Source organism: Engraulis encrasicolus, chromosome 7 (assembly GCF_034702125.1).
Source record: "Engraulis encrasicolus isolate BLACKSEA-1 chromosome 7, IST_EnEncr_1.0, whole genome shotgun sequence".
NCBI lineage: Eukaryota > Metazoa > Chordata > Actinopteri > Clupeiformes > Engraulidae > Engraulis > Engraulis encrasicolus.
The window spans coordinates 52,131,606-52,156,806 of record NC_085863.1 but is presented as its reverse complement, the minus strand read 5'-3'; the positions used below and the strand labels follow the sequence as shown (position 1 = coordinate 52,156,806).

General features: G+C 44.8%; 1 protein-coding gene across 1 annotated transcript; it reads left to right on the top strand.

Moving 5' to 3' along the window:
* The first annotated feature begins 46 nt into the window (after positions 1-46).
* sec24a (SEC24 homolog A, COPII coat complex component) lies at positions 47-24,744 on the top strand. Its single transcript, XM_063203906.1, has 23 exons — positions 47-376; positions 3,450-3,965; positions 6,928-7,089; positions 7,855-7,923; positions 8,130-8,290; positions 10,293-10,474; positions 12,930-13,032; positions 13,900-14,026; positions 14,662-14,771; positions 15,135-15,247; positions 15,397-15,515; positions 16,328-16,383; positions 16,564-16,770; positions 17,232-17,355; positions 18,359-18,517; positions 18,815-18,988; positions 19,898-20,008; positions 20,586-20,761; positions 21,213-21,350; positions 22,226-22,330; positions 22,724-22,816; positions 23,724-23,827; positions 24,537-24,744. The coding sequence occupies exons 1-23, from the start codon at positions 319-321 to the stop codon at positions 24,649-24,651; spliced, it is 3,282 nt and encodes a 1,093-aa protein (XP_063059976.1). The 5' UTR covers positions 47-318; the 3' UTR covers positions 24,652-24,744.
* The last annotated feature ends 457 nt before the right edge of the window (positions 24,745-25,201 follow it).

The following is a 25,201-nucleotide window of genomic DNA, read 5'->3' as shown; positions in this document are numbered from 1 at the left end:
AATGTGATGTCGACTTCCTGTGGAAGAACCGAAGAAACTCACGGCTGCCTTCTTGACAGGGCCTGAACCCTAGTAAGACAGGGATCGGCCTCAGCCATGGTCCTTTAGTAGGAATTTGTGAAGTTAGCGAAATAACGCTTTTAATAATTTAGCTGAGGGAATAAGCTCTATATGAGACGATTGTTAATCATCCGTCAGGAAGTCGATTGACCAGGTTGCTTGCCAGGCAGGTAACTTCGCACTTTACTCTGTGAGGGTAGTTAACGTTAGCCATTCAACGAAGCACCTCTACAATTTGATCCTGGTGTCTATTTCAAGATGTCAAATGCTGGGTTCAGTTCTCAGAACGGGGCAGGTGGACAGCCGTACGCAAATGGTAAGTAATTCTAAAGATTTGACAATTTGCTAAAGTTCAAGTGTATGTGCTCCCCAAGTAGCTAACGCTACGTTATCTTTATAGGGTTAATGTAACCCGTTTAGCATAGCGTTAGCTAGCTAGCTGTGGATAGCGAAACTTTTCTCAGGGTTGTTGTGGATCTACCCTATCTAGGCTGACTGTTGTTAGCATGATAGGCGGTTCTTTAATCACGGACATTTCTCTGATTTGCCCAGTAGATGTGGCAGAAAGAACAGAAGTGATTTAGGCATGTGTTATGGAGTAGAGACGCTGTTGTTATTAGTGGATGGGCTACGTAGTTCAGAAATACACAACAGTTGTTAGCTGACGTAGCGGTAGCTTTCTACTTGGCTGGTTTACGTAAAGCTAATCAACTCATGAACGGCGAATGTGCATCTACAACTCATCCGCCGGTGAGATATTGATGCAATTTCATGGGCAATTTATAATGTGAATTTCGGGCTCTTGTGTTAAAGCATCTACAAGTCAAATGCACCTGTTGTTGATTTAATTAAATGATAACGTTCTGTGGTCAGAGTCCTCAAATCTTGAATGATTCCTCATTGACCATGCTAGCTGTCTATCACCTAGTCTTGTTTTTTCTGAACTATCGTTCGTGTGTATAATCTGCCTATAAATCAGTTGACGTTTGTCAACATGGGTATAGCGTAATCTTCTCTGATTGATGGTGATCAGTTTCGATCATACGCGAAAAGTTTTGGGTCATGTGTCATTGGACGATACCCACCAAACTGTTCCTCTAATCTTGTCGCTACCATTAAATCCACCCATGAAATCGCTACGTTTGCATTTTACCAAACTGATGCCAATATACTCGTTTACTTGCCAAGGCTAGCTAGCCGAATTTGTTAAGATGTTGTTTTTGATAGTAACTGTTGCACTTTAGTGTTAACATGAATTACAATTGTTGCCACTAACAACAACAATGACCTCTTCAGTCTTGCCGGTAAATGTTAAAACCTGAAGATGAATCTGAAAATCTCTTGAGCAATGCCATCAACGGGAGATCCCAGATTCCCCCCGCATTTCAATACCTTTCCCTGACGCTCTTGGCGCACTTCAGCAGTGTACATGTGGCACATTTTTGATCCAGTTGTTTTGAAATCTTTCCAAAGGTTAGGCAGGCAGCACCAACTCCATGCTTATTTCTCTCTCTCTCTCTCTCTCTCTCTCTCTCTCTCTCTCTCTCTCTCTCTCTCTCTCTCTCTCTCTCTCTCTCTCTCTCTGTTGTAGGTTAAATTTAGCAACATTTATGGGCCCATTCAGTTTAAGTTGCCAATGGAACTAAAATGTCTTTTGTTTGTCAGCTCGGTCTTCTTTCCACACTGGTCCCTCTGCCGGTGATACCATGGCTTTGGTGATCTTATGCCCTTTTATCTATGGACCTAATTATGACTTTAGGGTTTTAACTGACCTTTGAACTCTGCAGCCACATAGGGCTTTGCCGCACACAGCACTGATCACTGGCAAATAAATGAAAATGTGGGGAAAAATAAAGTTGTCTTTTCTCTGTATGTCAGGATCAGCCACTATTAAGCTTCCAGTGAGTGTGAAGTACTGACAAAACAAGTGTCATTGGAAAAATAGAGTCAATAGATTTCAAGTGCGTTGCTCTCCATAACTTGAATCCATTTTCTTTATTGCCCTCACGTTCTGCGCCAAAGCCACAGTGTGCCATGCTAAAGGTGGTTGGTCGGTCAGCCCGGGCGGCTACCACTACGCCCAGCCCACGACGGAGGCAAGGCCCACTTGGCTCTAGTGAATGAGATGAAGCTTAAGCCTTGGAGATTTTCCCGCAGGCCCGGAAGTGCAAGGATTACAGCCTTTGGCAAAGAGAGTTGTCTGATAATCTCACCGTACCCCTTGCCTGAGCTCATCTCCTTAGCCGGTCATATCAGAGTACATAAGGACGCCTTTAAGTCAATTATTGCCACAGAAGAACATTGACTGCCAGACTGGAGATTTCTTGATTTGCATGGTTCTGTGCACAGTTGTGCACATGTTTTGGGTTTATTAGAGCTGTCGCTTGTCTTGTTGGTCACAAAGTTTGGCAGTGGCTCTGGTGTGGTAGACAAGTTGCACTGGTGCAATTATTGAGGCAGACATAAGTTGCATCACTTATGTCTGCAACCTACCTAGCCTATGACACACTTTCATATGTTTTACCATCCAAATACGCATGTTGTGTACCTTTATTCGCAGTATCTCCGATGGAAAAGCAGTGTGTGCTTTTCGCTGTGTGCCTGTGCCTTCTAGTCATTTTCGACTCTGAATGACACGTGTTCATCTTTTCACTTTGAACTCAGATAGTGAAGAAAAGGAGCGTGGAAGGAGAATATCTTACTTTTCTCTGTGTGCCGTTTCCATCCCTGTCTGGAGAGGTGTGCATTTTGGAGCACCTGTTCACAGGTGTGCTGATGCCGCGTTTGCAGTGCCCTCTGGGGATGTGGTCATGCGGTGTCCGAACTCAGTCACTAGTCATACTGTTCTTGCTCAGGGAATAGAGTGGCAGTGTCGTAGTCCACAGATGGGGCCTGGACAAGTGAGGCGGATACATGCGATCCAGAAGGGAAGTTGGTGCTTCATCGTGGTCTGGACTCGTTTCATGTTTCCACGTTTTGGGAAAATTACACTGTTCATCTGAAGCTCACTTTGGGTACTGTAGTGTAGACACCGAGCTTGCGAGTTAGGACTGTAAGATATGAATGAATCCAAAGAATAGCATGGTACAGCAATCCAAAATGCAATATTGTATATTGCCTTGTAGTAAAATAATACACAATGCATATACGCTGAAAAATGAGTTTCTTCAGGGCTGGTATAAATAGCATGTGCAAATCAGTGCATCAAATCTCATTTGAATGCAGGTATTGGATGACTCATTGCAAAAGTCAAATGCAAACATGAACGGCACAGCTGGGAAAGCTGCTGAGGTGTAGGCCAACAACTACATTTTTAACTTTTAATTCAGTTGTAATGAAGCTCCTTTTAATATTTTGTTGTCTTTTATTCTCCTCTCTCCATCTCTAAGGTCCAACACAAGGCGCGTTTCCAGTGCAGCCGGTGAGCCAAGGTTACGGCTTACCTGGCCAACTGGGTTACCATAACCAGGTGCCCGCCAAGGGCCCCATGCCACCCGGCCCGGGCCTCTACAATGCTGCCCCCCCGGTCAGCGCCTACCAGGGTAGCCTCATGCCCCCCACCATGCCTGTCAGACCGCCCATGGGAGGGCCACTACCACCCCCCATGCAGCCCGGGCAGACGCCCCCTCCCTCCCAGAACTCTGTGCCACCCCCCATGGCAACGACAAACAGCTACTATCCCAATGCCCAGAACCCCCCGGTGTCCAGCTGGAACTATGGGCCGCGCCCGCCTCCACCCATGGGCATGGCGACGCCTCCGCCTGGGAACCACGTGACGTCGTCCCCCAGCCCTGTGCCCAATCCGGCCTCCCAGGGCTTCAGTGCTCCTCCCCCGGGCCCCAACACGTCAATGGCACCCGGTCCCCCGCTGCCTCCCTCATCACTCAGCAGCTGGTCTCAGCCAGGTAAGCAGGGGATGGGCCTTGTTTTCCTGACTTCAAGCTCCTTTGGTTCAGTGCATTGGAAGCAGGTGTAAATTGCATCCGGTGGCATAGGCATGAACATATGAAAACTGAAAGTAATGTCTGATGAAGGACATGCTGCACGAAACAGAGAAAGGGGAGATTGGTTTGTGGACTTTATTTTCCGTTTTCATGTGACTTTGCTTAGTCCTGCACCCAAAACTTTTTTGAGACGGATGTGCGTGTTTTTTCTTTGTTAAACATAGGGATAAACATACACACCACTGTTTTCTATGGTTTTGTGCGTGAAATCAACAGTCATTTGTACCTGTATTGCTTCAAAACTTTTTTTTTATGTCATAGCAAAAAAAGGCGATTTGACCCACGTCCGATGCTGTGATGTGCTGTCTTTTGCTCTCTTTCAGTCTGTCTTTGTGAAACTGAAACTGAAGCTCAGTGAAACCCTTATACTCACACCTGTAGATGAATCCTCTTAATAAAAATGTACTGAACTTCTTCTGTGGCCTTCTGGAAGAATGAGCGGAAAAGTATTTTGATAGACAAGGCATTCTTGCAGCGTATTAACTTACTGCTAACACCTCCCTTGAGGGAATACTCCCTCAGTAACCTACGGTACCAAACAACCACAACCTCAACACAGACCACAGCCTTAATAGATTCGCTATAGTACACACTACATGTGCGCAAAGCAAACCCTTTCTTGCTGTGGGCACTAAATGAAGATGGGCCAGTGTGTATAGTCGGCTCTAAGTCTGTAGGTGATCATGTGGCCGCGGTGGTGACTGGAGCAGCACCCTCATCTCCCTCTCTCCCGCTCATTCGTCTTCCTGCTTGGCATTCCCGCTCACCGAGTCAGCAGTGTTAGCACCTCAGCACCCATGAGGCTATAAGGTTACTGGGGCTTGGGTTGCTCTTTCCCAAGGTTGGGTTAACCATGTTAAATAGGGATAAACCTGGAGGGCTGCCATGTCGGGGGTGGGGGTGGGGTGTGGGGGGGTATCCTCAAGCATGACTGGAAGTGCTGCTAAAACAAGCCTGAGATGGAAAGGTCTTTGCATGCTAGCTGTAATGTGTGTCATGACTGTGTTTATGTGCAATCAAACATTAGTGGAAAGATTTATTGCAAGTAAATTAATTATTAGTAGAAAGAAAAAGCTTGGAAACCCAACCTAATGAGAAGCAGCTGTGGCTTTAACCAATCTTGCACAGTATCTCGTACCAAGAGCCAACATACCCAGAATCAACACATGTAATTTGGACTTTGTTGTAAACAGTGAGATAATGTTAAGAAAACGGATTAATTTAATACGTAAGACATTACATTACACTTAGCTGACCCTTTTCTCCAAAGCAACATACAGAGATATTTTCAGGGTATTGGTTACAGGCCCTGGAGCAATGTGGGGTTGGGTGCCTTGCTCTGGGCACTTCAAGCATGGAGGGAGGAAGAAGGGATTGGTAAGGGTGGGGATTGAACTTGCAACCCTGTGATCTAAGGTCCATGCCCCTAACCATTGCACCTCGACAATTGGATCAGGTTTACAATTGACTTTTCCGAAAGTAGAGAGATTGAGAAGCCTGGAAAAACTGTTCCTTGCTTGGTGTCTTGGTGTCTCTGTCTCTCCTTCCACTGCGGTCGTCTGTAATGGAGAACGCACTAAAGCGTAAAAACTAAAACATACAGGTCATAGTTCAGATAAGTGGTAACTCTTGTCTGAGAAAAAAATGGGGGAGATGTCTCCTCCTGGTACAGATGTCACATAATTCACTGGCAAGAAGAGCTCACACAGAAATAGAGTTTAACCAGAAATGGAGAGAAAGAACTTTACTTTTTACTACAGATTATAATTATTCGTACAGATTAGGATAAGGATGAAATAAGACAGAAAAGAGATGCAGATTGGCAAAGACATCTTAATCAGCTGTATGTATTGTGTTAAATCAAGTTTTTACAGAGATTTATTCACCGAAAGTTTGTGGCTGAAAACATAACTAAGCATAAAAAAGTGAGTTTAGTGAAAGTAAATTTAAAAGAGATTGGCGTAAAGGTCCAAAGCATCCACACTGTGGTAAAGGTTTAGGTCACAGTTTGATTTTACTCCAAGTGAACCTTAGCCATAGTAGAACTCCACATCATAGCCCTCTTGATGACACATCACACTGTGCATTGTGTGTAATCATTCAGTCATCAAAGTAATGAATGTGATTAGACTATGAGTGTGTTGGCAGCGAATGTCAGAAGTGCTGACCTTGATGGCCTTGGAGAATTGCGTCATACAGTGGAAGTAGCTGTAGTGCTCATCGGTATCAAACCACTTGTAAGATTAATTCACTTTCTGGTCCCTATCCATCAAGATGAAACTGCACACACCTTTACAAGTGCAACCATCATATAATAATGAAGTCAAGCCTTGAATCATGAAATCATGCCTACAGTAGTTCAGGAAAGCTGCAGCTGCAGTATCCCATCGTGCCGGTGCCACACTGACCCTGAAAAGTCCATCCTTTTATCAGAAGTAACAGCACTTATAAGGAATTATGAATATGGTAGTAATATGGTATAAAACTGTTATGGTACTGTTATAAGATTATTTTGGTGCCCCCAAGATTCAATCCAGGGCAGCGGCTGACATTCCTCCCGGGTTCAGACAGTAACATCTCTGCCACAATTTTTTCTTGCCAATTCAATGAACCAGCTGTTCGAAATGACCACAACCTTCATCCAGATTCGATTGATTAGCTAGTTCTAATTGGTTAAATTAGCTGTGTGAAGAGAAATCTGGCAGGGCTTTTACTTTCTCAATACAGTGTGTCCACCCCTGCTCCTGAGCAACAAGCAAGACCCCATGTGACAAATACAGCCTTTGGTCGGTAGACCCTTCCAACTTCTTCACGTAACATGTGATCGGGAGAGATGATGAATATACCACGTTTTGTCTTCCAGGCTCTGTTCCACCTCCACCCATGAACGCCATGAGCCCACAGCCCTACCAGTACGGACCCCCGCCCACAGGGCCACCGCCACCAGCCATGAGACCAACACCACCCCCCACCATGCCCCCTGGCACCGCCACCCCTCCCCCTGCCATGCCACCCCAAAATGAAGGTAATCTCACACTCCCATGATGCTCTTTGGTGTGCTCTCATTGCTACATTGAAACTAGGGATGCCTAAAACCTTAGCTCTGTGAAACTTGTAGAGAAGGGGACTAGAATTGCCTTGCCACGACTTGAACCCAGGTTTCCTAGGAGACATGGGTTTGAATCCAGGCAGGGCAACTGTTCTCCCAGTTGTTACAATTATAATGTTATATTATAAAAAGCATTATAATGTTATAATTATAAAGCGGTACACTCAACCCAATATGGACATTGTTAAAAAATAGACCTTTTCTTTCCTTCACCACGCCAGCCGGCCAAAGCGCACCGGCCTTCACTGACGTAGAGAACTTGGAGTGGAATGGTGATTCGTCAGGTGTGGTTTGGTGGATATACTACGTACTAGCGGTTCTGTGATCTAGTGCTCGTCCAGTGGCTAGCGGTCTCGTGATTTTAGTTTGTGTCGTAGTAGTCCGTGACGTATCGTATTGTACCGGTGTTTCATTTCTGTTTCATCTCCATGTCCCTCTGCATGACTCCCATCTTCCCTGTTGCATCACGTTATCATCAAGTCTCTCACTCAACGCATTCTTATCACACTCAACGCATTCTTATCTTGGGGACTATTTGTCATCTCTGGAGCCATCGGGTTTTCCCTCTCTCTTGTCTTCTGTTCATTGGTGTACAGTAGTGCGTATTCTATGGTTTCAGTGAGTTGGGATTGAGGTTGTTTTCCTGTGCTCAATATGGTTTCTGTTTTTTTTTTTAACCAGGAATGAGACAAACCCACACGCCCACCTCCCAAGTTCCCAACAGCTTTGAGGGTGGCGAAGGAGGCTACAGTAAGTAGTAATATTAGTAATAATACATTTTGCAGAATATTAAACCCCAAGGACCCACTCACAAAATAGAATGCTAAAATGGCAGTAAAAAAATGACAACACAAAATGTCAACACAGAACAAAGGTAAAACGCAGGAGGATGATGCTTTTTCCTGTTGTCTTCTGCCCTGTGTCCTGGAGATTGTAACCCCTTCTGTCTTCCGCAGCGCACCCCCCCACTTCTCAGCCCGGCCCACCACTGGGGAGGCCAGGGGGCCACGCCTACCCTTCACTACCACCAGGCTACCAGAACACGGCCGCGCCCTCCGGCATGCCCCCCTCACACCTCGCACCGCCTTACAGCGCCGGGCCCTCCGCTTACCAACAGGTAAACACACCCCCACTCATGCTGCTGGTGTTGTGCATATACAGTGCCCTCCATAATTATTGGCACCCCTGGTTGAGATGTGTTAAAAGCCTTAAAATAAATTCAGTGTTTATTGCAGAAGAATATTGTCACACTGAAAATTGTAGGAAAATGTAGCCTTCAACTCAAATGAATTGTAGGAAAAAAAAAAAAATCCCTGACTAAAAAATAATTATTTTTCATTAAATCACCTGTTCCACAATTATTGGCACCCTTAACAATTCCCAGGAAATAAATATAATTGAAGCATTTCTGTCATTTCTACAGTAGTTTACAAAGTTTATCAGAGTATGTAGGAACATTTAATTAGTAATTCATCACTTCCTGTTTCCCTGGGGTATAACTATGACGTGACACCGAGGCCATTTCTCTTATCCACTCTTAAACATGGGAAAGACAAAGGAACACAGCATACAAGTGAGGCAGATGTGCGTCGACCTTCACAGGTCAGGCAGAGGCTACAAGAAGATTGCCACTCAACTGCAGCTGCCCATATCTACTGTGAGAGGAATAATTAAGAAGTTCAAAACAACTGGAACAGTGGTAAACAAGCCTGGACGAGGACCCAAGTTTATTTTGCCACCACGCACAGTGAGGAGGATGGTAAGAGAAATCAAAATATCTCCAAAGCTCACTGTTACAGAATTACAACAAATGGTAGCATCCTGGGGTCACAAAGTCTCCAAATCAACCATCAGGCGCTGTCTACACGCCAACAAGCTGTTTGGGAGGCATGCACGGAGAAAACCTTTCCTCACCCACAATCATAAACGCAAACGTCTGGAGTTCGCCCAGCGGTATTGGGGCTTCAACTGGGACCGTGTGCTTTGGTCAGATGAGACCAAGATTGAGCTTTTTGGCAACAAACACTCTAAGTGGGTCTGGCGTGCCACGAAAGATGCGCATGCTGAAAAGCACCTCATACCCACTGTGAAGTATGGGGGTGGGTCAGTGATGCTGTGGGGCTGTTTCGCTTCCAAAGGCCCTGGGAAGCTTGTTAGGGTGCATGGCATCATGAATGCTTTGAAATACCAGGACATTTTAAATCAAAATCTGTTGCCCTCTGCCAAAAAGCTGAAGATGGGTCGTCACTGGGTCTTTCAGCAAGACAATGACCCTAAACATATGGCCAAATCTACACAGAAATGGTTAACCAGACACAAAATCAAGCTCCTCCCATGGCCATCCCAGTCCCCAGACCTCAACCCCATTGAGAACCTGTGGGGTGAGCTGAAGAGGAGAGTACAGAGGAGAGGACCCAGGTCTCTGGATGATTTAGAGAGATTCTGCAAAGAGGAATGGCTGAAGATCCCTCTTTCTGTCTTTTCCCATCTTGTGAAACATTATAGGAGAAGATTAGGTGCTGTTTTGTTGGCAAAAGGGGGTTGTACAAAATATTAACAACAGGGGTGCTAATAATTGTGACACACATTATTTGATGTCAAATAATTATTTCTTTATGTGGGATTTTTTCCCCACTGAATAAATGCACTTGTATTGAAGGTTGGATTTTTCTCTTTTTTTCCATTAAGGTCCCATATTATTTAGAGAATAATAATAATAATTGGAAGCTAAAAAACACATCTCAACCAGGGGTGCCAATAATAATGGAGGGCACTGTAGCATGCACATAACAGGACATTTGTTGTAACAATCGATGGCTATTCTGGTTACCACAATTATCCATAACTAAGGACCTACATTAAACAGAATTTTTGGGTTTCTGTTATTACATGTACCCAAATAAAATCTGGTACTTGAATTGGAAAGTGTTTCATTCTCAGATCCTCAAAGAGGAATGTTCAAAAGAAGTGTTTGACCATGTTTTCATTGTGTACGGATGCAGATTTAATATCAACTAAAATCCATGATCATGACGCTCCTTTCTATAATAGAGTCATTGCATCTTGCTGCTGTCTCTCTGTGTCCTGTCTTTGACGTCTACTGTTTTGGTCTCTGGCAGCCGTCGATGGGCGCTGCCCAGCTGAGTCCGTCTCTGGCGGGGCTGAGTCTGCAGTCCCAAACGCCGGACGCCCTGCGTGTGGTCAACCTGCTGCAGGAGCGCAACCTGCTGCCGCCCACTGCCATCACGCCCCCCACGCCCCCCCTGCCCCAGGACATCCAGAAGCTCAACTGCCACCCAGAGTGAGTGCACTGCTGCTCACCCTTGACTGCCCTCCCTTTTATTCACCTGGGATGCATTCTCGAAAGCGTAGTTGCTAGCCAGGTAGCAACTTGGCAAACAACAAAGTAGCTAACATAGTTTGTAGCTGTGGTTTGGAGAAATGCATCCCAGAGTTGTATAAAGTAGAAGAACTCTTACAAATGTAATTACAGCACCAGTAGTATGATGCTAACATTTCTACTTTGTAATACCATGCTACTAGTGCTGTAATTAAGTCTTTAAAGGGGCTTAAAAGCATGCTACATGGATACATTGACTTTCACTAGCTTAGCGACATATTCCCTCTTTTAACTTGTCTTAAAGCAAGACAACGCTTAACATGAAAAATAAGACACTTTACCACCTTTATAAACCCTGCCCAACGATTTTAACTGTAATAAGCCCCAAAATAGTGGCATACCCCTTTAAGAGTACTTCTACTTATTACAACTTCATACACTTTTGGGCCCATTCACACACTACCTTGCCTAACATGTGTCAGTTTGTTACGTCTGCATCTTTGTCTGTATGTTCTATCCGGTAATGGCTTCATGTTTCCGTCTGTATTTTATGTGGCGGCATTTTTTTAGTCGTGATATTTTTTTATCCGTACTCTCCAATTTTGTGCCAAAATGTGCTTCAAATCAATGGATGGGACGTGTTAAGTGCTCCACATGGAGCCATACCTGTTTCACATGCAGGCTATGAAGGGGCCATATGTCGCATTCCCCGGCAGTAGGAGCTTCCCAACATACAGCCAGGAGGCAGCTACCTACCACTTGAAAGCATTCCAACCAGCAAGTCAAACGTGAACTATTTCTATCACTGTGCACGCATGCTGTGCGCTGTCATTGCTGTGTTGACGTCACAATTTCGAAGTCGGGGTACTTCGATTAAGCTCCAGCTCGCGACTTGAATATTCCACTTCAACAGGCGTTCCAATGCATTTCAGCATGTAGGAGGTCAGAAATATCCCATCTCCCACCCTTGGGGAATGCACCATTAATACTGACATCTTCCACTGCTGCTTACCTTTCATGCTGGCCACTGGCCTGCAGTACTAGCCCTCACCACTTGCCCACCACTTCTTCCCACTACCCACTGTGTATAGGATTTCATCAGTAATTATAGTCATAGATTTTTTTTAAAAAAATACAAATGCTCTTAGCTATGTTGTTGAGGGAGGAAATAAAGAAAATATCTTGCACTTGAAATTATTTGACTGCTAATCAATCATGCTCTTCACAGAAAATATTCCTTGTACTTCCTGCATGCTTTTAAGGTCTCCACAGTCATGCAGCGTTTACCAGTCAAGGACAGGAGCATCAGATCTGGTTGCAGCCCAGACTAATAGCTGCCAATATCACTTTCCATTTATCAAGCGTGTAAGAGGGTAACACTGATGGATGCACCGTTCTCCAGCCGTTCATTACTCCTTTGACGGATTCCATCAGTCTAGTAGATTATTTTCAGGCACAAAGGGAGTGTTTGGAAGGACAGCTTTATCAGGAAGATTGCGGTTGAGCAAAAATAAGGCTGTTGGGTGCTAATCGTTGCCATGACGAATGGCATATCTCCTACGTTAAATGGGGGCAAGTTAGATAATGGCATATCAAGACGCCTAGATGCCACATTCAGATGCCTAGTGTCTATAAATAAAAACGAGTGAATTAAGTAGAATGTGTTTTATGGGGTGCATTGTGTAGCAGCCTACACTGACCCCCAAATGCAAGGTCAAAGTGTCTATTAGCAATTTGTGGAAGAAGAAATCCGCACTCACAAACTGCGTCTCATTATTTATTTATATTACCACCATGTCCAAAAAGCAATTTGTGTTCACAGTAGTAGTCCACATGGGAACTCTTGTGCTGGGCCTCAGGATCAATATCAAAAAATAAAGTTAAATAAAATGAAAGGGATTAGGGAATAGTAAAAGTCCATTGAGTTCAGATCTTTTACTTTGCCATCAGACTGTAGTTTTTCTCTCTCTCTCTTTTCCCATGCTTTTCTTTTAGTAGTGATGCAGAGATTCAATGCATATTATTACATAAAGTACATGATGTTAATGCTACAAATATACAATCATGTTTAACCATTATCTCAGTGCAGCTGTTGAACATGGCATGACCATGACATTACCGTTTTCTATAATTTTGTCCCTCTGCTCTTGCTGTGTGTGTGCCTGTGTGTGCGTGTGCGTGTGCGCGTGTGCGTGTGTGCGTGTGTGCGTGTGTGTGTGTGTGTGTGTGTGTGTGTGTGTGTGTGTGTGTGTGTGTGTGTGTGTGTGTGTGTGTGTGTGTGTGTGTGTGTGTGTGTGTGTGTGTGTGTGTGTGTGTGTGTGTGTGTGTGTGTGTGTGTGTGTGTGTGTGTGTGTTCCTGTGTGTGTGTGTGTGTGTGTGTGTGTGTTCCTGTGTGTGTGTGTGTGTGTGTGTACAGTGTATTCCGCAGCACTCTGACCAGCATCCCCCAGACACAGGCGCTCCTCAACAAGGCCAAGCTGCCCCTCGGCCTGCTGCTCCACCCCTTCAAAGACCTCTCGGTAGGATGCAAAGAGCACACACACACACACACACCCGCACACACACACACACACACACACACACACACACACACACACACACACACACACACACACACACACACACCCGCACACACAGGACACACTGCTTTTTGTGTCGGTTGAGTGGTTTGAGTCTGTTGAGTGGTTTTAGTGCTAACTGCAAAGTGGCTCCATGTTGCTTTCCCAGTGGCCTGCCTGAGGAGTTTGTGTACACACACATTTTTATCTTTTACATTCTTAAGGGTTACTCTCAAGTTAGAAATCCTCATCTATACCCCAACCAAACCATATCTTTCAATTTCATTTTTTGTATTTTTTTATGTTTTAGTAATGAAACCATGACCTAGAAAGATACTGTTAAGATTACTTGGAACCAAAACTAGTTTCCAATATGTGTCTGCATGACCACACAATCACTCTCTCACTCTCTCGCTCTCTCTCTCGTTCGTAGTAACTCATATGCATATGTTCTTATATTTACATATTACACCTGGCCTCTTGAGCTTCAGCGAATGATACAGAGATTGTATGCAAAGTATAAAATGGCCTATTAATCTTAATGAACGCACCCCCATTTGAAATTCATTCTAGTGTGAGAACAAGATGTCAGACACAACACACACTGTCAAGTAAATTGACTGACTAACCATTATGGTCAAGAACATGACTAATTAACATTGTGAATCACAGAGTAAGATTACCGGTACTTTATTTACACACAAAAAACTATGCAGGACACAGCATCCCTGATGATTCATACGATGTGTTTTCTGTATCTGTGTCACTCTGCCTTTAAGTTAGTTCATACAATGCGCTCTCCTCTTTTTATCGTTTTGCTCCCTGCAGCAGCTTCCAGTGGTGACCTCCAGCACTATCGTCAGGTGTCGCTCCTGCAGGACATACATCAACCCCTTCGTCAACTTCCTGGACCAGCGGCGGTGGAAGTGCAACCTCTGCTACCGGGTCAACGATGGTCAGTTCACGTGCTTGCTATTGCGGTGGTGATTGATTTGCATGGTAAACAATCCATGGCGGTGCGACCCTGGCTGCGCACTGTTCAACCTCTGATTGTTGGAAACCGCTGTCGGTCAAAAAATGAGCTCACGTGGTTGGCTGCCAGTATCTTGCCCCTCCTCACAACATCAATGTTTGTAAACAAAAAAAAAATATGTATAGGCTCTGCCAGACATAAGTATGTTTCTCAAAAGCGTCCATGCTAACTTAATTAGCAACTTACTTGGTTGCAATGCAATATTCCATTGGCAACCTACTTAGTTGCTAACTGGTTAGCTACGATGCTTTTGGGGTCCAGAGCGTTTTGGCTGTTCACAACACAAAGATGTTGGTATGTGGGAGTTTATATCTGAAATTCTCTCGTTGGTTAACTGTTGGTGAAATAGATATACTGTACGTACATTGTAATATCTGGTAGCTGGTCTACTGTGTGTCTTGAAATAATCATTTGGCAAGACTTTTTTCACTTTGTTACACCACGATACCCCCTTTTAGCGGTGAGCTGTGTGCGTTTTGCTTTGGCGGTTTTGTGCTGGTTGACTGGTTTGAGTGTCAGCTGGAGTGTTAACCACAAAATGCTTATGTTCCCCACAGTGCCCGAAGAGTTCATGTACAACCCAGTCAGCAGATCCTACGGAGAGCCCCACAAACGACCAGAAGTCCAGAACGCCACCATTGAGTTCATCGCTCCCTCTGAATACATGGTAATAACGGAACGCATTGACCTAGTCATACTGCATGACTGATGTCTGTTTAATAGGTGTGTGTGGCTGTTAAAACCACAGTCAGCACTTCAACTCGTGCACTGTATATGTGTGACAGGGCTTGGCATTGGCACCTGCCAAGCGACCAAATGCTAGTAAAATTTCTTCGCTGTGGCTAGTAACAATTTCACTCTCACTCGCCACTTTGACGGTTAACTTACTTTTTGGTGTGACAAATTGATGTTTAAATCCAAGCATATTCTAAAGGAGAAAAAAAAAACAACAACAAAAGATAGTTAATGTCACGCCCTAATGTGTGTCTGCGATTCTCATTGCAATGTCTCTGCCATGTCTCCCCCGCAGCTGAGACCACCCCAGCCCGCTGCTTACCTGTTTGTCCTCGACGTGTCCCACAATGCCGTGCAGACGGGATACATAGACGTTGTCTGTCAATCACTTCTCGAAAACCTCAACGCGTAAGTCAAACTGGCGCAGCAGTCAGGCTCTTTGTTGTGAATGGTAAGATGAGGATTTAATTAAGTCCATATGATGACGCGCCACTGCACTCTTGTATGTGGTGTGTGTTTGTGCTCGGAAGATACTTACCGTTTCAATGTTCCTGCAGGCTGCCAGGAGATACGAGGACGAAGATCGGCTTCATCACGTTTGACACCACCATCCACTTCTACAATCTCCAGGAGGGCCTGTCTCAGCCACAGATGCTCATCGTGTCCGATCTAGAAGGTAAACATTACATTACACCTAGCAGGTGCTTGCACACTTTGTGTCCTACTCTCAAGGGACAGTGAACTTTATTTTAATTGTTATCTGACCTTTTTTGTCTTGCCCCTGCATTTTGGATGTGTGCACCACTTCCTGTTAAAGTCAGCTTCTTATCAAAATATGAATTTTTGTCCTTTTTAACACTGACAAATAATATGGAGCTGTGATTAAGTACAATTCCAAAGTACAATCTCTCAACTGTAAGCCATTGTTTTCTTTCTGAAATTCTAGAGATTTTTGACACTTAGATTTCGCAAGCATTTGTATAGTGGCTGGAGTGAATTAACCTTCCTTGTACTCGCAATGTGCCAGCCTGGCTTACCTTAGTGAGTGACCACATAGGGTGTGCAGTGTTGGATGAAGGACAGAAAAGCCAGCAATACTAGCTGTTTTTTTCTAAAATGTTGTAAAGAACTTGTGGCCTGTTGTTGTTTTTTGGTTGTGGTTGGCTGTTTGGCACTGGCATTTTGGTGTTGTTGCTGATTCACATACATATGAATGCTAACATTTTAAAAGCCATCTTTCCTGTTAACTACTATAGTATTTCACATGTCTGTTCCTATTTGTTTCTCACATGTACATCACTTCTGTTTCTGCTTAAACTCTCCTTAAAAAAAGATCAGCTTCCTCATTTTGAAATCTAGGTCAAGGCTATAGGACTATTTCCTTACAATTACTTTAAAGACATAAATTATTTACACTAATGGTATTAGACAACAAGATACTAATTATAAGTTTCCAAATAAAAATATATTCTTTCTGTTCTTCTGCAGATGTATTTTTACCCACACCAGACAGCCTTTTAGTAAACCTCAATGAATGCAAGGAGGTAAGTCAAACCTGCACAACTTCCAGAGGAATTTGAAGCTTTTTGCTTTGCATGTATTTTGTTGATTTGCCTGTTTTTCTATGTATTGTTTATATCTTTGACCAAATGTGCTAACCTCTACCGTGTGTGTGCATGCGTGTGTGCATGTGCGTGTGTGTGTGTGTGTGTTTCTCTACCCAGCTGGTCCAGGATCTGCTGAAGAGCCTGCCCCAGATGTTCAGCAAGACCATGGAGACCCAGTGTGCCCTGGGCCCGGCGCTGCAGGCCGCCTTCAAGCTGCTGTCCCCCACGGGGGGCCGCATGTCCGTCTTCCAGAGCCAGCTCCCCACTCTGGGGGTTGGAGCCCTCAAGTCCCGGGAGGACCCCAACCAGAGGGCCTCTGCCAAGGTGAGGGGCCACGGCCTTCAGAAGAATATTGAAATACTCTAGATTAGCATTCAGTGGTGCGTTTCTCAACAGCGTTTGAACCACTTGTGGAACTACAGTACGGTACAATAAACCTTTTATTAATCCTCCCATGAGCTCCAGATTATGGTAGTGCCGTAGTGGCTATTATTAGTCATTCCGTAATTCTGGCTTTGCAGTAAAAAGAGGCTTCAGAGAGAGGAAAGAGGCCCAGGAAAAGTTTTACCAGTAAGATAAAATTTCCCTCCTCTAAGCCTTTTAATGGAGCAAGTGAATGTCTTTCTATGAACAGATTTCCCCGTCTTAAGTTCTCAATTTGCCCAATTATCGGTAGACACATATTGTATAATAGTGTTGGTAAAAATGACATGTGAAGTAGTGTTTGTATTTTATCGTTGTCTAAAGATTTGTTCTTCTCCCCTTCTCTGTTTTGTGGTCTGCAGGACATTCAGCATCTGTCTCCTGCCACTGACTTCTATAAGAAGTTGGCGCTGGACTGCTCTGGGCAGCAGGTGGCTGTGGACCTCTTCATGCTCAGCTCGCAGTACTGTGACCTGGCCTCGCTGGGTAAGGGCACACTCTTTACTCTAGTCGTGGTTCCTCAACTTTTTTCCGCAGGGACCCCCTTTTGGATCTAGAAATGTTTTTTTGTCCGTTAAATGTTGCTCAATTTTGCCATCATAGACATGTATATATTATGTAATTGTAAACGATATGATATGATGCAATACGATAGGAACCGGGGCCTGGAAATAGAAGCCCAGTCCCAGATAAAGACAGACAGAGGACGCAGGCCTATGCACAGACATACAGACATGCATGCCATCTCTCCACGATGGTAATGTTTTCAAGTTATGTGGGTTGTATGTAATGTATGCATGTAGGTATGCTTGCAATACTTGCAGGGGTCCCGACCCCCAGTTTGGGAACCACTGTTTACTCAGTCTGCATCCACATCACTTTACACAAAAGGAGATCCCCTGTAGTGTGGAATGAATAAGGCAACATAAAAACAAAAAACACTTCATATAATGGTGTCTTGCAGTCCAGCTGTTCACAGAATTCAGCAATGGATTTGGTTAGCCAGCCAGCCAGCCATCACTGTTCTGGCTGAGATTCCCGGAGATCATTTGTGAGCTTTTTTAGATGTAGGACACGTAGACTTCCATTTTTACGCTCTGTTTGGAGCTTTTTTCATTTCTTTCCCCCATGAAAGCTTTTTGTGTCTACCTACAATACTCCTCTTAGGTGCAGAAGTGTCCCTGCTTTTCTCCAAACTGCCACTGTTCCACATTACCAGTCTGTAGTGCTGGTAGAACTTCTCTTGTACAACAGCAGCCTATCTAACGCTGTACTTTGTGTGCTTGGGACACCTGGTACTCTTCAGCCGCAACCATGCATCTTGCTGACGGCCAAATCTTCACAGTTCTGATATTCTGTACATAATGGGTTTTTGTACATGTTGGTGTGTCCTTCCATACCTCATCTTGAAACGTCTCTTTTATGTCTTTCCTCCATTGTGACCTGATTGTGTCTGTCCTGTCTTTTCCTGTCCTGTTCTCTTGCCCAGGCTGCATATCGCGCTACTCCGCAGGAAGTGTCTACTACTACCCCTCGTACCACAACCAGCACAACCCCGCCCAGACCGAGCGCTTCCAGAAGGACCTCAAGCGCTACCTCACCCGCAAGATCGGCTTCGAGGCAGTCATGAGGATACGATGCACCAAAGGTAAAACAAACAAAATATATATAGTTATTTATTTGACATGCAAATGTACTTGTTTTGGTCATAAAATAACCATGGATGGATTCGCAACAATGGGCAATACAGCCCAAACATGAATAAAAAAACATAAAGATTAAGAGCCTTCTGGAAACTGCTTTTGACTAAACCATCCCACGTGAAGCTTATCTTTGTTTCCTGTGATGCAGCATACTGTATAACACATCAAGTAGCGCTGCAGTCAGTTTGTGGCTGGGTGGAACCTTGAAATAATGCTCCCCCTGTCTTGCCTCCTTTCCTCAGGCCTCTCCATACACACGTTCCACGGGAACTTCTTTGTGCGTTCGACGGACCTGCTGTCGCTGCCCAACGTAAACCCGGACGCCGGCTTCGCTGTTCAGATGTCCATTGAGGAGAACCTGACGGACATGCAGGTGGTCTCCTTCCAGGCCGCGCTGCTCTACACCTCCAGCAAAGGTAACGCTGCTTTATTTTTGGAGGAGTAGGAGCAGGTTCGCACACTAAATAAGACACTAAGGTCAAGCGCAAGGAGTTTTTTTTATTTTTCTCTTTGAGTGTCTTTAGTGTGCAAACATGCTCCTACTTTGAACTATACATTTTGGGTCCACGCACCTACTTTATTTTTCTAAACATCTGGAGCGCAACAACACCCATGCCTCCTTATTTTTTGGAGGAGAAAGCCAACGGCACACCAGAAGTTTCGAGGTGCAGGTAGCGGGTACTTGTTCACTTCAGAGGGGAAGATACCGCACACTCTTAAAAATTTGAGAAAGGGCCACACTGGCCGAAACGTTGTTTGTTTGATAAAATTCAGCATGATGGACAAGAGTGTGCGGTATCTTCCCCTCTGAAGTGAACACTGCTTTATTTATCTGGCAGCCACCACTGACACCCCTCAGTCAGGATTCAACATTTAGGGGTGTCAGTCTTACCTTACGCATGCATTGTTCATATGGTACAGGCTGTTAAAATTTTACAGTTTGAAGTCGAGAGCACGGGTTCATCCAACACTTTGCAACTGCCGGGTTTAAAAAAAAGGGATACGTTTTTGACCCAAAAGTTCTGAAAAATAAAATCACTGGGAGCAATTTCTTACTTTGTTATGTGTTATGATTTAGCAAGGATTAAGGTGTTTGATGATTGAAACACTTGTTTGTTTCCATGCACAGTAGATCAGAGAAGCTGTGATTTATGTGTGAACGGACAAGTGTACTGTGGAAGTTGTTTACAGTGAACTGCGATTTACCATGTGAGTTAGTGTACCAATTATCTATTTCTCTCTCTCTCTCTCTCTCTCTCTCTCTCTCTCTCTCTCTCTCTCTCTCTCTCTCTCTCTCTCTCTCTCTCTCTCTCTCTCTCTCTCAGGTGAAAGGAGGATCCGAGTGCACACCATGTGTCTACCTGTGGTCAACTCGCTGTCTGACATCTTTGCTGGAGCTGATGTGCAAGCAATCACAGGCCTCCTGGCCAGCATGGGTGAGCTGAGCTCCCTCTCTACATTCATACACTTCAACTTGTCCAGTCTGGGGTGGATTTTTCAAAACCAAAGTTGCTTACTACATTAGCAACTTTGTTGTTTTCAATGCATTTTCCCATTGGCAACTACCGAAGTTGCTGACAGGCTAACAACTTCTCCTTTGAGAAACTCACCTGGTCTGAGCTGTAAAAAGCAAGCACATCAGAAATTTCTGGCATCGGTTCAGCAATCAATATACTGCGTGTAGAAGTGAAATTGACAGATTAGTCGGCCCTGCCGTGGCCTAACGGTAGGACACTGGGTTACTATGTCGGCGACCCGGGTTCGATTCGGACCCGGGTATATTTGTCAGTCCTTCCCCATCTCTCGCTCTCCCCACTCGTTTCCTGTCTCTCCACTGTCCTGTCAAAAATAAAGGCACAAAAGCCCTACAAAATATCTATTAAAAAAAAGAAATTGACAGATTAGTGATGCATGATCTGTCACGCTTTACACTGCAGCAGCAGCTATTTTTAAAATCCTGCCTCTTTTGTGTTTTAGTGGTAATCATTTTTTCCTCCTGTCTCTTCTCTACAGCGGTGGATCGCTCTGTGGCGGCGAGCATGAGTGACGCCCGGGATGCGATGACCAATGCTGTGATCGACTCGCTGTCCTCGTACCGCACCGCTGTGCTCACCATCCAGCAGCCGGGCCTGCTCACGCCCAACTGCCTGCGCCTCTTCCCCCTTTACATACTGGCCCTGCTCAAACAGGTACACGCACGCACGCACGCATGCACGCATGCACGCACACACACACACACACACACACACACACACACACACACACACACACACAGCTGCATGCACCTCTCCTCCCTATACATTACTTGCTGACACTCGCACATGCACACACTCACACACAGCTCCCTGTGCTTCCCCCTCTACATCCTGGCCCTGCTGAAACGGGTACACACACACACACACACACACACACATGCGTGCGCACATGCAGGCCTGCATGCACAAGACACACACCAATCCTGGGCCTGCTAGAACACAAGGGCCTGTTCCCCTTCTACTTCAGGGATGGGACGTGTTCATTGACTGAACTGGGTGTTCAGTGTTTTGTCTAGACATTTCATCACCCAGAGTCCCTAATATCCAGCTGTGTGTCTGTCAACATCATTAACCCTCCCTCTTCCTTTTTTCCCCCATTTTCCAGAAAGCGTTCCGGACGGGCACCAGCACTCGACTGGACGACCGCGTGTTTGCCATGTGTCAGCTGAAGTACCAGCCTCTGGCTTACCTCATGCTCATGATCCACCCAGCGCTCTACCGAGTGGACACCCTGACCGACGAGGTAAGGGCCAATCAGGGAGCCAGTAGGGCGGAACTTAGTGCTCCTTCCCATTGTGATGCGTACTTAAGACAACATATAAGTTAGTGAACAGACTTTTTATACTCCAGTTATTCAAGGTTGATGGTCATTTTTCAGAAGTGCATTTTTCGAAATCATACCCTACTACCCGTTGGCAATCGTGTTGTTGAAAGTGTTGGGGTGGGGAAAAAGTTGAAACTGGCTAGCAATTAGGCTACGCTTTCGAGAAGAGTAACCTAGACTGGTCGAGTAAAGATCTTGGTACGCTGAGAATAGTTAAATAGGAAAAGCTTGTCATGGCTGGAATGTCGTCATATTGGAACACAGGAACGAAGCTTTTCCCCCTCAGCTGAGACGTTAGGCAAACATTAAATATTTTTAATAGTAGTTATGAGGACCTGCTGTAAGCACAAGTTCATGCACAGGATGTTTTCCACCATCAGCCGCTCTGTACTCCTCAAAGCATGTCTTTGTAACCCACTGGGGGGCAGAGTAGTAGTAGAGTGGGCCGATGCTGATGTCTATCTGGTGGAGGAAATGAGCCGAGGAGAAGCTCAGGAAGTGTCCTCCAAGGCTAGCTTGTTTGTGTGATCTAGTTCATGATTTCTGGTGCGATTATGTACTAGTGCTTGAGGGTAAATAGTTGCCTTCTCTGTGGTAGCGTGCTTGCTCTCAAGTGTAAACACAACAGTGTCTCTTTAGTGCATATACAGTCAAGTTCACTTCATTATCATTTTATTGGATTACATTACCGCTTTGGATAATAACATCTGCTGCCAACTTGTGTAATGTCAAGTGGAGAGTGTTAACTGCCGAACTTGTTAAATCACTGTGTGTGTTCACCCTTCGGTCCACAGGGGGCGCTGAACGTCAACGACCGCACCATCCCCCAGCCCGGCGTGCTGCAGCTGTCTGTGGAGAAGCTGAGCAGGGAAGGAGCCTTCCTCATGGATGCCGGCACGGTAAGCTAAGCGCTGCACAAGCACAAGCCCGCCCACTCACTCACTGGATACCGCACCGCACCACTCTATTGCTCACTGATCACTGCCATCATGACTCGTGGCCTACTGTACTGTATGTGTGGAAAGACTGCACAGATGCTAGTCTCTGATGGATGGATGCATGGACGGATGAATAGCAGGCTGGGTGGATAAACGAATAGGTGATGGATGGATGGATGGATGAGTGGGTGGATGGGTGGATGGATGGATGGATGGATGGATGGATGGATGGATGGATGGATGGATGGATGGATTTACTGAACCTCATTGATCCCAAGCTGTGGAATTTAAAAAGTTTATCTGAAACATATCCATCATGGAGTGTGTTCTTTTTTCTCTCTCTCTTTACCTCAGGTGATGTATCTGTGGGTGGGGAGGAATTGCAACCCTCAGTTCTTAACCCAGGTCCTTGGGGTCCCAAACTACCCGGCTGTCCCTCAGAGCATGGTAAGATCGACAAGGACAATTCTCCTTCCTATGCAGCCCATAGACCTCAACAGAAATTGATGCTTGACCACTAAAGATTGCTAAAAATGAGTAGAGTATAATGTATTAATCCAGAGGGGAAATTAAGGTTTGCAGTAGCCTACACGCATAAATACAGAATACACAAGACATTACACACATCATTACACATAAATAACCATATTTAGCTCACTCTTGCATACATTCAGCCAAATACTCACTCACTCACTCACTCACTCACTCACTCACTCACTCACTCACTCACTCACTCACTCACTCACACGGCTGCGGTTGGTGATGATGAGTATAACAGTGATTCATCACATGTGTATTCTACTGTAATAATGACTGGATGTAGCATGTTACAATGTAACAATAGGGTAGTATTGTATTATATTAGGGCTGCACGATTATGGAAAAAATCATAATCACGATTATTGATTTTTGCAGATGTTTTTTGAAAATTATAACAACATGAAGTATAACCAAGAATGAATTACATACGGGATGAGCAAAATAAAATGAATTGTAATGGGCAATAGCAAAATAATTGTAAAGGCAATAGCATGAAACTTAAGTGGACAGATTTCTGGCCAGAAACACCAGCCTGTCAGTATGTTCTGGCTTCAAGGACACTCTCAAAAGTAGGTCACTATTGCCACGATTAAATCACGATTAAAATCATGAGTTCGATTTCACTATTTTATCACGATTTTGATTATTTTTCGATTAATTGTGCAGCCCTATATTATATATTGTACTTTTGTCTGGGCATGGTGCATTATTTTTTTCAGTTTAAAGATAATAGGCAAGGCAGTCTTTTCTACTATTTATCTTGTGTTGGTATGTTTTGCTGTAGTCACAACATGATGTTTTGTCCTGTGTCCAGACTCAGCTGCCAGAACTGGACACGGCCGAGTCTACGCGGACCAGGGCGTTTGTGGGCTGGCTGAGGGAACAGAGGCCATTTTATCCCACCCTGCACGTCATCAAGTACGTCGTCACAGCTGATGGCTTTGTTCATCACTACCCTCACGTCATCATTTATTTCAAAAGATGCTTTGTCTTGTGCAGTCAGGCTTACTAACCAGCTATCTAGACACAGCCATTATGTGGTCGTATTGTGTAAGGAACAGTTCAGTGCTACACTACTGCTGTTGTCTAGTAATTCCTGTTTATTTGGGGGGGGGGTTATGCATTTTATTTACAAATTTTATGCATAAGCTTATGCAATACCTGTTGGTAACTGACATTTTTGCCTCATCTTGAAAGATTTTCTCTGTTTCCATATTGCGTCATTCATTTTGTCATTATTACATTGAAACGTATCCCCCCCCTATGCCGTTGCCATTCTTGCTGTTGGTTACTTTGCTACTGTCCCTTAGTAACACGTTTAGGAGCAGGAAAGCCAACTAGCCAACCATTCACAAAGTGTAGTACTTCAGTTCGCGAACACATTACAATCAGGGCATCAGTAAAATGATTTTCCCCACAAAACTACTTGACACACACACACACACACACGCCGACTGTATGAATAACATGTCATTGTTTTTATTTCTATAATGATCTATAATAGATCGTCCACAGTGATCCATAGGGTTTTTCAGTTTGTCGTGTGGTTGCATTGATCCATATCCTCCTATATGCAATTGCTCTAACACATATGATGATTGTTTTCATTTCCTCGTGTCCTGTGCAGGGATGAGAGCCAGCTGAAGGCCAACTTCATGCAGAACATGGTGGAGGACCGGACCGAGTCGGCGCTGTCTTACTACGAGTTCCTGCTGCACGTACAGCAGCAGATCTCCAAGTGATCCTGGAGGAGGCCATGAAGAGGGGTGGAGGAGATCCCTGGAGGAGGAGGAGGAGGAGGATCTGGATCTGGCAGTATTGACAGGGTTGGGGGTTGGATGTGGGGAGGGGACGGAACGGGAAAGGGAGGGGTGGGAGTAAGGACAGTGGGTGCATCCCAATATGTGACCTTGCCTCCTCCACTTGCGCTTGTCTCCTCGTCCCACCTCCTGGCCCCTCCTCCGTGGAGAAAACGATACGAAGTTTCCCAGCTGTCAGGATCGCCACAACAACTTTTGAGGGACTGTTTTTCATTCACCTTCCCAATTGCAAATGAGAAAAAGACTTTACAATTGAGCTTTTGCAAGATATTGAAATATAATGCTGTTGTCAGTGATGTCATCATGACGAGAAGCAAGTGGAGGAGGCAAGTTGAGGAGTCAAGGTCGCATATTGGGATGCACCCAGTGTGCCGTGGCAAGAAAAAAAAGGCTCTGTGGGTTACTGACATGCAGACTCCGAGCCCGTGGCTACCTTCTGAAGGACCGCAAAAGTCGTCTGTGTGTGTGTTGA